Here is a 12,037-nt window from a genome sequence, read left to right as displayed (position 1 = left end):
AGTCACCACCACCACCACTACCACCTCAGCATCACTCAGCACCACCTCAGCCCGCTCTCGGAATCTGGCATCTGTTGATCCTCCCCTAGCGCCTGGCCGCTGCTAGTGTTATAATACAGGTACTAGTTCCCAACCTTCACCCTCCGATTGTTTATGCCCCCTCAAAAAAAAGCTTTACAAACAACCTTTGGAACAGGCATAAACAAGTTGCCAGCATTGCAAGAACAAAAGAAAACAGAGGACATTTTTTATTGTAAATACTTTTTTTAATATGGTCGTTCAGTTGTACATAATGCCTTCTTGGTCATATATAAGGTAATAAAAATGCTTCTGACACTTTATTATAACTTTTCAGCATACTGCACAACAGCCACACTTCTCTACAGCACAGCTTGAAGACATTGGCAAAGTCAATAGCTCTGGCTAAACACTTATAAGGCCCCCAAAGGCGAGACCTATTGGCTATGCCAATGCTTGTTTTTTATTGCCAAGACTTTTCTGAATCGCTCAAACCACTGCTATTATTTTTGATTTTTCTTTACTTAAACGGTATGAATCTTAAGTAACAATGCTGTCTGACACTGGAATCTCTTCCAAATGCAAATGTGTATATGCTGTTATGATGGTAATTGCACTGCTTATTATCCTAAATCTGCCACATTATGTTTCTGTGAAAGATCCTAAATGTATTATTTGTCCTGGAGCCGCTAAAATAAATGTCTCTAATTCTATTGACACGAATAACAATTCTTTACATAATAATACTTTGTACATAGATTTTAGCTCACATTTCTATGCTGTTTTACTAAATGAATATGTAAATACTATGCATGTTGGTGATTGCTACGTTTGTATGTAAATACCTTCACGAGTTGCTGAGGGTGTGACTTCCCATAGTTTGCCTTCAATGCATGGAATTTCTTTCAGCTTGCTAGCAAGTTTGTTTTATGGTACTGATCAATTGCTGTATAATTACTCTAAGCAAGATCGGATCTTTTCTGACATTTCTGTGCCTAAATATTTGAATCCACACCCTTAAGTTCGACAGCTGAAACCATGGGTTATATAGTAAGACCAACTCAATCTGTGGACAATGCTTATGCACTTAGAAATAACCTGTAAATAGTGAGAACTGAGAAGAATATTATAGATTCAGTGGAAAGTAGACAAGACCATAAAATAAATAATATTAACACACTGCCTAAATTAACTCCTTGGAAATTACCGCAAGAAGAAAATAAAATCATGGAGGTAATGGTTTCATTATCTTTAGGCTGGCAACATAAGGCAAACTTTGTACATACAAAAAGCAATCAAATATTAGCACTGTTTTTGTAGGATTTAGCGAATCTGAACATATATTTGAATTGTATGAAAAATGTGGATGGCATTTAGGTGTATATCCAATTTTCCCTGGAGTGTATTATATCTGTGGGGAGAGTGCTTATTACAAGATTCTGAAAGAATGGTAAGGAAGATGTAAAATGGGAATAGATTTTTCAAAAATATATCATGTTAAACGCATCAAAGAAGAAGTGATCTGAAGGAGTCTTGGTGTCATGTGTGCACAGCTTAGTCCTGAACTCCCAGTCTTTCATTTAATAACCACTGTAATTTGTCATTTGGTTTCTTCGTAGTATCCGTGCTCTGAAAGGGGAGAAAGGGAAGGATTGCATCATACATGCACCTGTAGGAATTTCAGTAACTTCAGATGATGGAGAAACTATCGGTGAGTTCTGCATCATAATGTAACTGCCTGTTCTTTCAAATTGTGAAGTTGACCTCATAGTAGCTTTTAAAAAATATTCTTTAATTTGATTCATATAATGACAGAGAACGGTTTTTCTAAACCTGTTTTTATGCTTAGTCCGTAATATAAGTAGTGCATTCAATTCTGAAATCTGGTTACTGGACCCCAACAATTTACACTTGTTAAATTTCAATTTAAAGTTGCCGAAATGTACTGAAAGGAAAATACGTGGTACAATGTGATACTTGCAGAATTCACAATTCTCCCATGCACATTCTCAAAAATTGTTGAAGGTACCTCTTCGCCAAACCATCCAGAGCAATAATTAATTTATCAAAATGATGTGATATTTTCCCTAGTGAATTTTAAATGCCTTTCATTGAGGTAGTCTTCACGAAGCAAGGACTAAACCACAAGGACCCAACAATTTAAAGGCCTATGTCAAACAGGCAAATCCTGGATTAACTGAAAAGCAGCATTAATTCAGATTTCTGAACAAAACAACATTCTCAGTGTCCAGCAGACTGGTTTCTGATGCTGAATCAGCATAAATTTCAATGTGCAACGTCCCCAAGAAAACAATAGACTCCAGCAGAGTGGCCGCACATCTTCCACTGGATCTCTGTGCAACCATTCATCCAGTAGACCACCAACTCATACGTAAAAGACTACAATCTATAAGAAAACTATTGCGGCCCTTAAGTTGGATAATACCTTACTTTACAGTCTACATTTAATTTGTGTCCCAACCTCTAGAGTATCTGCACCAGTCCCTCAAAAGGTAGGAATTACCTCAAAGCTCAATGATTGGCTTTCTGCTGTTCAAATTGTGCTTGGTTTCACTCCATGAACTTATAAACCCCTTTAAACTCACTTGCTAAAACTACACCGCTGACACCCAGATTATTCTTAAACTGGAAAGACTATGAGACCTTGAGACATCAGAACTTTCCAGATACCCAGAGGCAGTTAACAGTTAGATGCTACAAAACTGTCCGAAACAGAATCACTACAAAACTGAGATCATAACTTGTGGAACATGGAAGACATGTGACCCAACTACATCCTGGCTCTTGGAGATTGGATCTCCTCCTACAAAGGTGTCGGAAGTAAATAACTTGATGCTGACCGGGGACTGCAAACTTGCACTGAAGACAAGTGTACAGTGTGACAAAAAGCAGCTTCAACAGCAGAACGTTGCAACAGATTTTCCTAAACTAAGCCTACCCTCATAGGGTCAAAGCATCAATGAGCTTGGAAATATCACATCTAAACTCTGCCTATGAGCTCATAATAATTTAAGAGGAGAGAGAGAGATAGAGTAATCCTCCTGTGAACTGTACCTCAAACAAATATTAGTAAAGAGCTGTTAGATACCTTATGACCTAACAAGTGTCATTGATCCTAAGTGTGTGTAAATGTGTCGAATGAAGTATTATTTGAAACAACACTGCAAACTCACCCACCCTAGGGTGCATGTTTGATCACGGGGCCTGATTCTCACTCATGTGTAGTGTCATGACTGGCCTGGCTCACCTTAATAATAAGGTAGTTCTTTTAACTGGAATGTGGGATATGACAACAAGCCAAGTGTAGAATGAAATCCACTACCAAAGTGAGTCAGTTTTGTGGGACAACCTGTCTCAAGCCTTGGTACTAGAGGGAAAACAAACGGATCAAAAACGTATCTAAAAGGTACTTTGTGATAGGACCCGTCATTGCTTTATTTGGATCACCTGACAGTAACTTAAAACAACTGGAGAATCCATTCAACCCAAATGATGGTCAACCTGTTTCAGCTTTCTATTTGGGCCCCTGCTGGAGGTGATAAGTCTTTCTTGAGTACCCTGATCTCTGGGACACTAGGACATAGAACTGTACCTAATGTAATCTATTGAATGGTGAAGTGATGGTTCCATGACACTTATTAGGTCATACAGGATCAGTCTCACTCTCTCATAGAATAATGCTTGTTTGAGATCTGCAAATGGACTCTACATGAGACTTACAAAGCTCCAAATCAAGAAACCTCAACAAATCCAGTGTGTTGACACTACCAAGCAAGTCCTGACACTTAACAGACATGAATTAACCTTGGCGATGAAAGGTCCTGCACTGGTTAGCTGTTGCAAGAAAAACATCCTTCAAATCACTCTGCATTCCCTACGGAGCAATCCATGGCAGTGGATAGATATTTCTCTAATACAAATCCATGTGCTCCACCCAGAAGAAACCTTAGATCGAGAATGGCACGGCTATTTTCAGAAGAAACTGTATAGGTGGTCCTTCTTTGTACATTCTTGCAAGTTATGGGACATTACCAAAGAAATTAACGGCAATCGGCTACCACTTTCAGTTAAGCACATACAAAATGCCTCTTCCAGAACATGGCAAGAACTCTACTGGACTACATATGTCAAATGGTCAGCATGCTCCAAGATACTTTTCATCAGTGCCCTTCTGCATAATGCCTACAGCGTAGCTTGGTGAACTAGAAAACTACTAAATGTCTCCTGATTCTTTTCCGCAACAGTATCAATCAGTAGAGGGTTACTCTGTGTGAACTATATAGCACTTTTCAAACTCTGTATACAGCAACACCAACATATAGGCGGTTGCTATCTGCATGTGGGGCTACGTCTGTCTCGCACACTCTGCAACACATGCCTATGTACAGTTGAATCCCTACACAAGACTTCTACCTTGCCTCAAATCCTTGCATGCTTCACCACGTTTATTCCCCACAATGTCAAAAAGAAGACTAGTGACTAGGAAGATCATACCATTACATGGATGGAGTCGTCCAGCTAATTCAATTATACATAGAGAGTATCTATTTATGCAACATCAAGAAAGTTCATTATGCCCTACAAGGAATAGGAATAGTGCTGTGTAAATAATAGTATATTACATTGCACCACATAACAGTGGCTCAGTCTGTACTCTGGGACAAGGATTTCTACAATAATTTCATTTTTCAAACTGGAAAAAGCAGTTTTGTAGCTTTTGGTTCGCTATTAACCAGAACTAAATGTGTTATTTGAATGTAAAGCTGTATTTGTATTTATACCTTTTCAGTATTTTAGCATGTTTCACTAGTTTTTCTAAAATCATCCGAGGTAATAAATAAATGAGAAGAATATTTAATCACAGCCCTGATTTGTTGCTTAGTGTAATGTCCTTTAATCTCTCTATAAGTGGTGGTGTTAAGCCTTACAACAAAGGCACATTTCGTTATGGCAACAGATGAACAGTTTCTGCAGAGTAAGTGTTAATATCTAAATATTGCATATATATATACCAGTATTACATATATGATAAGTTTAAAGAAAGTAATAACAAACTGCAAATAATTACAGGTCATAAATTAACTACATTTATTTGTAGGTGAACTGAATAAGATGCATGATCGAATCCTTGTTGCTCGTGGAGGTCACGGTGGCAGTTTCAGGACAGACTTTCATCCTGTCAAAGGCCAAACAAAAGTAATTCGTTTAGATCTGAAGCTCATAGCAGACATAGGATTGGTAGGGTGAGTGCCTTGAATTTGTATTGATGACTTTTTTGGTTTTAAAGGATTTCAGTTCTACCTTATAGTCAACCCTCATGCAGATACCCCTATCGCAATGTAACTAATAAGTCTCTCTCCATGCTGCATGTCAATGTCCTCTACTACTCTTTTGAGTGTTCATAATATTATGCCAATATTATACATTTATACATCAATTTTCATCACAAGTAGTACTTTTGTAAGGATATGTTGATAGCAGTAGTTATGCATGAGCTTTGTAAACATTTTATAGTGGTATACAGCAGTAAGTTAGAGTAAATCAACCTCCAACCCTGTCATTCTTTATTAGCAAGGGAAAAGAGAATGTGTTTTGTCTTTGATATTCATATTTCAGTAATGTATTTTGATGACTGCGGGTTATTCTGTTGTCAGTTTTGTCAACAGAAATCCATTTGTGATTCATAAGCTGCTCTCTGCATCTCAGTAGGAATACAATTTAATTTGATTTGTATACTCAAACAGTCCCTTGAAATATTCTCCTTGACAGTTTTGTGAACCACAGGCACATGTATTACTAATTGAAGACCCTATTATTTTTTAATTAGTAGCATTGTGTTCACATTGCTTTTTGGTCTTTTCTTTTTTGAAATTCCACAGTGAAGATAAAATATTTGTTTGCTTATATACAATCTTCCACTGTGGTTCAACTTTAACTGACAAGGCTTACAAGCGAAACTCCAAGATTTATGGATGCATGCATTTCCACCTATAGTGGAAGGGGTGTGGCTCTTGGGTGTTTCCAAAGTAATTGGCATTCCCCAATAAAGAAAATTAGATTGAGCAGAGATTATTTTTCCAAGAAAAACAAGTCTTCATAATGACGGTCCATTGCATGTTTTCCCCTATGGTCTAGAAACCCTGTTTGGGCAGGGAATCGATTTTTCTCATTCTTGTTGGGCAGCATGACTTTTTTTATACAGTTCTGCCTAGTTTAAGCATCATTTTAGAAAGTGTAGGGCCCCTAAAAACAGCATAATCTTTAAACCATACTATGTCAATTTGAACTCTAGGATCCACAGCCAGCCATAAAGGACCTTCTGGATCCTTTACCTTTAAATTCTAGATCAGAATGAAACATTTCCTAGCTAACGTAACAGAAAGTTTCAATTCTGTTAAGGACACGGAAGCGAGGATTATGCTGATCGCTTTCTTCACTTTATTACAGCAGCCATATTAAAAAGTACCAAACAAAACCACATTTCCGTAAAACCACACGGAAATTGGTAAAAACAAACAGCAGCAGGCAACATAGTCTACCAGATTCCATCATCCAATCAGGAGCCAGGGTTCTCTATGTAGTTCTTTGTCTCTATCCTCCAAATCCTCTTTCGTCACACGAGTCATGACATTGGCCTTTTCTTCCCGTTACTTTCCAGTGTTCATTCCTGGAACAAAAGAAGTGAAATTACCCCGAGAAACTGGAACCAAGAGAGCAACCTAGCAACCAAAGTATGCACAAGAACATATCTACTGACATCATAAGTGTGCAACAATCCAGACCAAGAGAGCAGAAAACTCATTACTTACGAGTCACGGGGAGGGCCTCCCGGATCCGATATCTGCTGATGAGATAATCTTCACCTCTGTGTCCTTAAAAGAAATGAAACTTACCGTTATGTTAGCTGGAAAATTTTGTATTCTATATCAGGACCAGAGGCTCGGATTAAGCTAGTTTAAAGCTTACTGACCACCAAATGAGCCGTATCCAAAATTGGTTTAAAATAGAGCCTTTTAAAGGTAGAATCTGAGGACCAATCAGTCACATTCATAATGTCCTCTAGCCGTGCGCCTATGCTGAAAGCCTTGGGTGCCATTTCCCCGTAGCAGAGTAAGCATAAAGAATCATGAGACCTATGTCAGCTCCCTGCATGACCCACCACACCCAAAGTACTATAATGTGGAACAAAACTGTATTTTGAGGTTTCCTGAGAGCAATCGGGAGCGATCACTCTCCTAGAGGCCTGAAATCTGATGACCGCTCTTCATAAGCCCATTGTGCTGCGCATAGCTTAGGAGAATCCGAAAATGCGGGGTACTCTATATCCCAGGTGTTACATTTAGTATGCCTACTTATCGTAAAAGAAATTTACCGTGTCATTAGACACCCTTCTGCACAATATCAAACAAAGAAGCATTGCCAGCTTTGCCGAAATCTACTTGCACGAAAGAAACCTATTGTACTGCCATGATCAGAAAAGTTTGAGAACATTATTAATATCCCAAATTTCTCAATACTGTGGTTCTGGTGTACGAGATACCTAATAACCAGAAGCAATCGGCACACAAGGATGCTCCCCCCACCGGAGAACACTCTACAAGAATATGCCCTACCGATATTGCAGAACGGAAGGTATTGAAGGAACGATAGGCCAAGGCCTTCTGGGCCGAGCATGCCAAAATATTTAAGATCTGAACTACCTCTGCAACACGGGATTACAACACCACCTCAAACATCATTGCGCTCACGCCAACCGGTATTGCTTGACTGTGCTATCAGACCAGGCCTTGGATAAGAATCCTTCAGCTTGTGACGAAAGGTCTGTGATCTACCATCTACTCCTGTAATACTGCACGCCATCAGGTGGAGGGATCCGTCGAGCACCATCTGATGCAGGTTCCAATTCCGGTTGGAAAGAAGATCTGGAAATGGGGAGATGGATTGGAAAATCCCAAGAAAGTTCCAGAAGAACTGGAAACCATACTTACGATTTCCAAATCAGGGTGATCCGGACTACCTCCGCATGTTGACGCCTGATTGGGGCCAAAGCTCTCATGATCGTCGCAAATGGGGGAAATGCATATGCTTGCTCCTTCCCTCAAGTCTTACAGGAACGTGTTCATGGTAACTGCCAGAGGATCCGGCCTCCAACTTAAGAACCGGCTGATTGTCCAACCTGGAGGCAAAAAGATCCTCCGAAAAAGGGCCCCACCGATTTTAGATCATGGTAAAAACCTCCAGATGAAGCTTCCACAGGCTGGAATCCCGAAAGTGTAGAGATTGTCAATCCGTCACTTGGTTTTCTCGGTAAAGGAAGGTACTCTGCTGTCACCGATATCGGATTGTCATGCAGAACTGCCAAAAATGTGTCGCCAGCAATGTTCCTTCTAATTTATTTCCTTTATGTGCGGTAATAAAGGTTCTTTGTGCACTACAGTCAAGGCTATGTGCACTGAAGACAAGCAACAACTTAATATGCAAATATATGCCACATGTAAGCTACCAAACTCAGTGGCATAGCAAGGGTACCATAGTCCCTAATCTAAGCCTGAAAAGAATTGACCTTGCCTCACCTTTGGGTTGGTATTAAAAGAGACCCATTAGAGGGGGGCAGTGGGCTCCGGGCACCTCTGAACCCTGGTGACACTGAATCTTATTCCCTAATCATTCTACGTATCATTTCTCTCTCTTTGCTTTCATCATTAATCTCTTATCTCCTCCTCATACCTTTTCTTATCCCTATCCACTGTCTCTCTCTCTCTCTCTCTCTCTCCCGTATCTCCTATCTCCTCCTTTTAAAGTGTTTGCCTTGTCTGCTTGCGCCTCTTTATCCTCCCCACTTTTCTTTCTCAATCTCAATCTCTATCTCTATCTCTATCTCTATCTCTATCTCTATCTCTATCTCTATCTCTAACTCTAACTCTAACTCTAACTCTAACTCTAACTCTAACTCTAACTCTAACTCTAACTCTAACTCTAACTCTAACTCTAACTCTAACTCTATCTCTATCTCTATCTCTATCTCTATCTCTAACTCTAACTCTAACTCTAACTCTAACTCTAACTCTAACTCTAACTCTAACTCTAACTCTAACTCTAACTCTAACTCTAACTCTAACTCTAACTCTAACTCTAACTCTAACTCTAACTCTAACTCTAACTCTAACTCTAACTCTAACTCTAACTCTAACTCTAACTCTAACTCTAACTCTAACTCTAACTCTAACTCTAACTCTAACTCTAACTCTAACTCTAACTCTAACTCTAACTCTAACTCTAACTCTAACTCTAACTCTAACTCTAACTCTAACTCTAACTCTAACTCTAACTCTAACTCTAACTCTAACTCTAACTCTAACTCTAACTCTAACTCTAACTCTAACTCTAACTCTAACTCTAACTCTAACTCTATCTCTATCCTATATATCGTGACTATGCTTCTCTCCTACTCATCTCATTCATTATCTTGGACCTCCTTAGTTATTTTTTCCATTTGTTTCATTCAAGTTTTCAGTTTGTTGCATTTGAAGAACACAACTACAAAACAATCCCACTCCCCCTCACTCGGATGCCCGCTCTACCCTACAATCGTGTGCAAAGCCACTTAACTACTGTACTGATGAATTTCGTTCCCTAGTTTAACCCATTGACCTAGTGTGTCTGGTGTTACCCTGACAGTATTCTAATTTTCCCTTTCAATCCTTTTCCCTTCCCTCTTGTTACCTATCACCTTTTGTTTGTTCTTATTGTCCTTCCTACCTTTTTTCACTTCTTTCTTTCACAACCCTTTTTTCTTTCTTTTTCTCAGCATTTCTTGCTTATTTGTCTTCCTTTTTACTGTCTTACTCTTAGTTCATCCTCTCTATTCATGCCCCCTTTTTCTCTATACACTCAAATCTACCTTTTTCGCTCACCCTCTCCTCCAAATGTTTTTCTCTCTCCATCTTTCTAATATTTCTGTCCTTATTATTATTCTGTTTTTCTATCCTGCACTTTTTCTTTCTTTCCAGTCCCCATTCTTATCTTTTCTCTACTCTCCCATCTTTACTTTCATTCTGTCTTTCCTACATCCTTTGTCCATTTTCTAATGCAGTGACTTGCCTGCCTTTATTCTCTCTCTACTTCATATCCAATTCTCACCTTTTATGTCCCTCCTTTATTTCTCTCCTCTATATCATTCCTCCATAGTTGGCCACTCCTCCTCCCAACTTCTTTTTGTCCAGCGCTATTCCGTTCCAAACTTCTGTTTTTTTTCTCCATTTCCGTTGACTTTTCAACTCATCTATCAATTTCCACCCTGTTTCCTTTTCCTCTTTTCTACCTCATGACAAGCTCCTACACAAACCCAGTGAGTGAATGTCTCTGATGACCTCCCCCAGTTTGAGTAGCCACTCTTATGTGGCATGGCAATACTCTTGCACCTCCTGACCCCAGGTTGCCTGCTTCCAAACATTGTAGGTATATGGGGCCTTGGTTGCAACCTGGCTCATGTTGGCCACAATGCATCTGCTGGCACCCTCAGCATGTGCCATGCCTCGGAAGGTACCTCTACCTGGGTAAGCCTCACTGTCGGCATATGCATACCCTGCATTTCAATAGATGGAATATGTGAAAGACAGTGTGTAGGAGTGCAAATCAGCCTTCAGGACCCATGTGCTGAGTTTTCCATCTTCACAAAGGTGTAACTCCATCCAACTGTGTTGATGATCCTTCACTGGGCCCTCCAGAGCCCAGTGCTGATGTCCCCATTGATTCTGAGTCCACAGTACTGACGTGCTTCTGCTCTGTGATCTCTGCAAGCCAATCTAGAAGTCCTTCATACCCCTGCCCCTGGGCTGATATGCCCCTCACTGAGCCTCAGCCTTCCAAACTCTACCTCCAATGCTGAAACCCGCCTGCTCGTGAGAGCAGACTGATTCTCTGAACTCTATTTCACATGGGTATGTCTAGCTATTCATTCTCATGACACTAACAAAAGCGTACAGCTAAAAGTTGCACCTTGAGGAACTGTTACCCAACTCTTTGGTGCTCCGTCTATCGACCTCAGAAGGATGAAAGACTTGCCTTACATCCTGAGCCCAAAATTCTCCTTAATCCAGCTCACTATTTTAAGAATAGAGCTCTCCGAAACCTGCCCTCTGCAGGTCTGGTGCTGGACGCTGAAACTCCTCCCAAGACCACACCCATGCGTCCTTTCCCTACCCCCTCTGTGACGCCCTTGAGTATGATGGACTCTGCGGAGTGGAGGGAAGGTAGTACATGAGCAAGATGCTGCTGACAATGGGAGAAAGGGGTAACCGAGTAAGGCGGGGCTGAGCCGAGGCACCCTCCAGACAGAGGCCAGGACCTGAGCCTCTGCAGTGGATTAGACATATTAGGGGTGCTCTAAGCTGGGCCTGCCATATCGGACCTACTCAACTATTGCCTTGTGGCCTAAGATACTGCAGAGCTGTCTTTATTCTCTCTTCAGTGTTATCAGCTCAAAGCAGGACTAGGGAAGGAATCTGGAGTTCTTCTTTTTTTTTTTTTTTTTTTATTTTTTTTTTAAACCGTTTATTGCAATCTCAAGAATATACAAGTATGGGCCTACAACCTTCCGGCCGGCCGCTAGAATGATAGGAGCATATGACATACGTGCAAAAACACTTGGCGTTACAGAGAAGCAAAATCAGGAGGTATCAACGTCGTGGGCCCCATCACTCTGACCCCACAATACGGTTTCATTTTATACAAACAACACGCAAACCACACCCGCAAGGCAACCCGCAATCGAAAGTAACAGCACGTGCTCCCCGAATGGGGGACCCCAGCCATCCACAGGAGTCTAAAGAGGGGAAGGGGAACAGATCGAGGACTGGGGGAACTCCGTGCTCGGGACTAGGGAAAGGAGTCAACTAAGGGGACGGGGCTGGTGAGGCCGCAGGCAGCAGTGGTGGCGCGCAGATACCCCCGCGGTAGGCGTTCCAGGGGCCCCATACCTTCACCCATGCCCCAGGCT

The 12,037-nt window shown here is 40.8% G+C and overlaps 1 protein-coding gene across 3 annotated transcripts in view; it reads left to right on the top strand.

Moving 5' to 3' along the window:
* The window catches only part of GTPBP10 (GTP binding protein 10), a 148,481-nt gene that overhangs the window by 43,026 nt on the left and 93,418 nt on the right, over nt 1-12,037 (top strand). For all 3 annotated transcript variants that reach the window (XM_085631345.1, XM_085631344.1, XM_085631343.1), the window contains 2 exons: nt 1,638-1,729; nt 5,138-5,282. In XM_085631345.1, coding sequence (XP_085487471.1) covers nt 1,638-1,729; nt 5,138-5,282 — 237 coding nt within the window. The remainder of the gene's footprint in view (nt 1-1,637; nt 1,730-5,137; nt 5,283-12,037) is intronic.

This window comes from Triturus cristatus, chromosome 10 (genome assembly GCF_964204655.1).
Source record: "Triturus cristatus chromosome 10, aTriCri1.1, whole genome shotgun sequence".
Lineage (NCBI taxonomy): Eukaryota > Metazoa > Chordata > Amphibia > Caudata > Salamandridae > Triturus > Triturus cristatus.
Note: the sequence above shows the minus strand (reverse complement) of the source record. Positions and strands in the feature narration are given on the sequence as shown.